The 5,378-nt window shown below is 37.7% G+C and overlaps 1 protein-coding gene across 1 annotated transcript; it reads right to left on the minus strand.

Moving 5' to 3' along the window:
* Positions 1-381: 381 nt before the first annotated feature.
* LOC117334213 (fibronectin type III domain-containing protein 1-like) lies at positions 382-5,176 on the minus strand. The gene has a single exon (XM_033893698.1). The coding sequence runs from the start codon at positions 5,043-5,045 to the stop codon at positions 2,655-2,657; it is 2,391 nt and encodes a 796-aa protein (XP_033749589.1). The 5' UTR covers positions 5,046-5,176; the 3' UTR covers positions 382-2,654.
* Between the last annotated feature and the right edge of the window lie 202 nt (positions 5,177-5,378).

Genomic DNA, 5,378 nt, shown 5'->3' on the forward strand with positions numbered 1-5,378 from the left:
TCTGGTTTCTCCTAGAAATTAAAAAGGGTTTCGATACTAGTAACTTGCCGCCTTGATTTTTCTTTTTCTGTGCGTGGTGGGATCCTCCTTCAAGTTACCTTTAGTTTTAATGTCCACATGGTTATCTGGCGTTGGCATTTCCTCGATCCTTCTCTAGTGTGTGTTGTACATTAATTTTGATTTTGCTATCTTCAGTTGTTTCCTTGGTTCTTATATTGTCTTTGTTTGATGTCTCCAGGGCAAATATTTTCTCGGTCGGGGAAACATTTCTAACCCAGCCATTACTACACAAGACGGTACATTTTATGTAGTAAACTAAGACCAAAATCAGGTTTTTAGTATACGTTATAATTATGTATTGTAAGAAGACAAATGAAGATGTTTCATCATTAAAAAGCATTTATTTCATTATCTATTTCATTAAAATATTACATCATCAACAACAGCATTTCCTGTAAAATTCCCAGATACGTGAGCTCATTATCTATGACATTAGGTACATGCATTATTTGAATCATATGTATGCACTTCATGTGTCTTATTATGATAGATCGTACGTGTAAAGTGACAATGCAAAGTGCTTATATCGTATAATTGACATGTAAATCATATCCCACTTATTATCATATAATTATCATACCGTTACATGTACAATGGTAGACAAATATATATAACAGCATTTTATAAAGCACAAAACTACGATTACGAGACCGAGGTACTGCCACTTCAACGATGAAATTGTGTATTTAAATAACTTAGTGTAGTTACATAATACTTCTACAACACTGGGCAAAATTTATCATTAACAATGAGAATTGTAATAATTCATTTTCTCATTTCTTTGATATATATTTCTGATGTTCAACAAATACTTAGGTAAACCTATCAACCAAAACTTTTGCTTTATAGAAATGAGAACATTATCACGTGAATTCAATCCATCCGGGCATTTATTTTCGAGTAATCGGGAATTACTAATGGCAAGATAACGATGTTTTTTAATCCAGAATGATTCTGGTTGAAATGCGTCGCTTAATTGAAATGAAGCTATAGAACTACGATTTCGTCGAGCAAAATTATTTGGTCCAATAAATAGATTAAAATTTATCAGGGACCAAAATGGAATAAACAGATGGCTTTGATGTCTAGTGTGCTTATTTTATAAAGATTAGCTGCTTTACTGCAATGATGGTACATTCGCATACAACAGTCTTGTGCAATCATAATTAATTCTCAAAGATACATTACGATATATCGTGAAATATGTTTTACAAAAACGAATTGCACATTATAATATGTGGTTAAGGATATACATCTCAACTTTAGATATATAGGCTTTCGTCAAGAATAGGTGATGTTTCCATGTCTGATGCAATACGATCTAATGTTGACGAAAAATAATAGTCTTTAAATAAAAATAATCAGACAGTTTTTGTAAATTACTTATATTGTATAATGTTAATGCATAGTTTGGTGGATATCACCAGTTTTCTTAATTAAGTGTCTTAATTCTGATGGCGAATAACAACTTACATTTATATAGTACACAGGCCCATTTTGTGTGCCTTGCTTTAGGGACTAGTTTAAGGCTTCCCTATGGTAAAATAATAAGCATATTCTTCAGAATGTTTAAAGGAAATATCCTATTCAGTTATGTAGTAAAACGATTTTTAAAGACTGTTTTACTCTGCCTTTCATAATATGATCAAATAATTTAAAATAATTTCTTATATTTTATTTCAATAAATGAAATGAATAAATTGGCATCAATCTAAGGTATCAAGGACACAGATTTGGAATACGTTGTGTCCAAAACAATCCGTCTAACGTAATAAGAATTAATTCCGGTAGGAATGACAGATACGGAATACATTGTATAAAAAGGAATAAAAGGCCGAACACTTTTAAATTTCATGTATGTAATATAATTTTATATGTATATTCGTTATTTCATATAGCATTAATAAAAACAGTTTCGGGCTTTTGTTTTGTTATTTGGTACATCTAAATGTCACAGCCTCAGGGGATAAATGGATTTCATAAGAACCAAACTACATCACATGTATATGTTGATTTACAATTTGATTGTAAATGCCATACGTAAAAATAACGATCACATGGTACGAATACATTTCCATAGACAACGAGACAAAAGGGTAAATATATTAACATTTGTGAATACAAAAATAAATTAACAACTTGATTTATGGTCATAAACATATAAATGAAAATATGTTATCTGGTATTTAAAATCGTGTTTGGTATAATTAAATAGGTTTGGAATACGGTTCATCTAAAGGCATAGTCGGCCAGATATTCTGAACTTTCGTGCTAATATTACATTTTATAACTTGTAAAGTGTAAATAGGTACTGCTTATTGAGGATAAGCACAATAAAAACCACATGAATGGCTGTTATAGATATTTCTATCCCTATTATAGTTATTGTTTTTCTTATTCTGGTAACATAAATGAACCGAAATATTTACCTCAAAAGAAGATATGGTCACACTTTAGATGAATCGTATAGGTAAAACAATAGGATGCATTTACGACGAACAGGGCGTCAACTTAAAACTATATGAAACTAGCACTTTGGGGATAGAACTGTACTTAAAACGAATAATACTACATAATGTTCTGAACACTATTGATCAACACTGCCAGGGACTGTTCGTTTGGAGGTTCTGTAGAGACGTTGGCGTTTTCATCCATTGAAGTATATCCCTGATGGCCAGAATATAAACGTCATTCATCGTGCTCAATTTGTCAACAAACATTTGCAGCCCTTCCAGGTTTTTAGTAAAGAATGGGTGTGAGAACCAGATATGACGAAGATGTATTCCGAAAGGTGCCTTGTTTGTTTGATAATGAGCTTTGAAATTATTCCAAAGGAAGTTGAACGTGTCGTTAGCTGTAGGGGGAGAATACATACAGCCATCCACATAGTTACAGATGTAGAGATTGCGATAATCTATAACTGGAGTGTTGGGAACCTCCCATAACCCCGGATAGGCAGCCTTGGGACAGTCTGGTATCACACAGGACTCCTTCCACCCATAATCTAAGGTAAATGGCCAGTACTTATCACCATTGCTTTCTCGAGGGACTGTTAACGTGGAATCGTAGAGATAACCATTCTTCATAACTTTTTCGAACTGACCATCCCCTAATGGTTTAAGATTAGGACTCCTCCAGCCTTTCGGTTTGATGTCTAGTTGACCTAATTCTCCAAGTTGTGACATCATTTCGTCGTTAAGGACATGCTGATTGTTAAAATGTACCCCATTATAACCTTTGTTTGCAATTTCCATACCGCGGCTTTTCAAAAGTTTCAGGTACATTCTAAAGGTACCAGACTGGGAAACAAAAAACGTAGCACTTACCGGACAATTGTCAGGGTTCTTCCGAGAAGCCGGAAGTAATCTACTAATCTTCCCGTACACCTGATAGTTCACTACACCATCCAACGTAAAGAATACCATTTGTGGTGTGTCTGATACCGGAAGTTCTCCTGGAATACTTGTACCAGCACAATAACAATCCGGTAGGTGGCAGTTTACTTCCTGTTGACAATTTTCGTTGGGTATAGGACCTGGTAGACGTGTTTTGTGTTTCACTTCCGGTGCATTCGTAGTCGATGGTGGTTGTTGCCTTGTCGTTGGTTTTGGTGCTTCAGTTATTGCAGGTTTGGGTGTGGTTGTTGTGGTAGTTGTTGGTTTGGGTGTTGTTGTGGTCGTTGTTGGTTTCGGAGTTGTTGTGGTTGTTGTTGGTTTCGGAGTCGTTGTTGTAGTCGTTGTTGGTTTCGGAGTTGTTGTCGTGGTCGTTGTTGGTTTCGGAGTTGTCGTGGTCGTTGTTGGTTTCGGAGTTGTCGTGGTCGTTGTTGGTTTCGGAGTTGTTGTAGTTGTCGTGGTCGTTGTTGGTTTTGGTGTTGTTGTCGTTGTTGTTGTTGTTGTTGTTGTTGTTGTAGTCGTTGTTGGTTTAGTAGTAGTTGTCGTTGGTCTTGGAGTTGTTGTCGTAGTAGTAGTTGTTATGTGTGGTTTTGGGGTTGTCAGACCACATCCCCAGGGTTCAAAGCTGGAAAGTTCAGAAAGCTTTGTCGGACGTTTCATCCACTCTAGCATCTGTTTAACGTTAACAATATATACACCGGGGTACTGCATTATATCCTCTATAGCCCTGTCCATCGCCTTGAAATTATTATCATTTAACATAAACCAGGCGTAGTGCATATTGAACCCTAAAGGAGCTCTGTTACCATTATAGTGACTCAGGAAATTGTCCATGATGTACTTATAGGCCTGCTCCTCGGTAGAGGGTCTGTTATAGCAGCCATCAACATAGGCACACGAGAACTGGTCTTTGAAATCCCGCATAGCGTTCACTGGAACTTCCCAGAATCCTTTGTGACTGTTATGGGGACATGGACGAATCTGGCAGTTATATGGCCATCCGTAGTCCAATGTAAAAGGAAAGGGACTGCCGTCACGCATGTGTGCGCGTTTGTGCGTCAATGAAATATCGTACTCGAACCCTAACTGTTCTAGCATGTCCACCTGACTGTCTCCCGCCGTCTTTAGGAAAGGGCTTCTCCAGCCAACAACATCTTCAGGCTTCGCTCCAGCAAGATTTATGATATTGTTCTTCTGATCGCGCGCCTCTTGCAACACTTTTGGGCCCGTGTTAATGTTTGTGTGGGTGACACTATGCACGGCCAGTTCGTATCCAAGGTCACGATATTCTCGTACAACGTTGTACTGGGTGTACGTGTGGGAAATGTACAAAGTTGGAGTTATTGGACAGCCATTCGGATTTTTTCGTTCTCTTCTGAACAGAACTTTGTAATAGTCCGAAGCGGATCCAGTCACGGCATCGTCCAATCCAAAATAAACCATCTGTGGAATATCACTACGGTTCATAAAGTGATGCAAAGTGCTACAGAAACATTTAGGTAGGTGGCAGTTCACGCCCTGTTGGCAGCCAAACGGTAATGAGGATACGACTGCTGGCATGAGGAGGAGGAGACAGCTCGATATAAGATACATTATAGAAGAAAATGTAAGTCTTATGTCTATGTAATAGGCCTTCGCTGTGTCTGATGATGGTTACAAACAGACAATGCTAAAGGCAACACACTCCAGGCCAGAGACGGTCACATGTACCTACTACGGCAGAATGATGAGAGACTGTGTCGGGGACCTATATATATACACCGTCACCTGTAGAAAGGTAGACGCCCGTAACTCAGGTGTATCGCACAGGTATACAGGTGACAACTTATTTCACTTCCTACACATTGCGTGATGCTTATACAATACTCGCTCTCTCTTGCGCGTGCGACTCCACCCTTTGATATACCTTCCATTTGATTGGCCTGT

The sequence above is a fragment of the Pecten maximus genome, chromosome 9, assembly GCF_902652985.1.
Source record: "Pecten maximus chromosome 9, xPecMax1.1, whole genome shotgun sequence".
NCBI lineage: Eukaryota > Metazoa > Mollusca > Bivalvia > Pectinida > Pectinidae > Pecten > Pecten maximus.

Bases quoted from the DNA above. Each gene is read 5' to 3' on its own strand.
- LOC117334213 (XM_033893698.1), bottom strand. From the start codon at position 5,045: ATGTATCTTATATCGAGCTGTCTCCTCCTCCTCATGCCAGCAGTCGTA.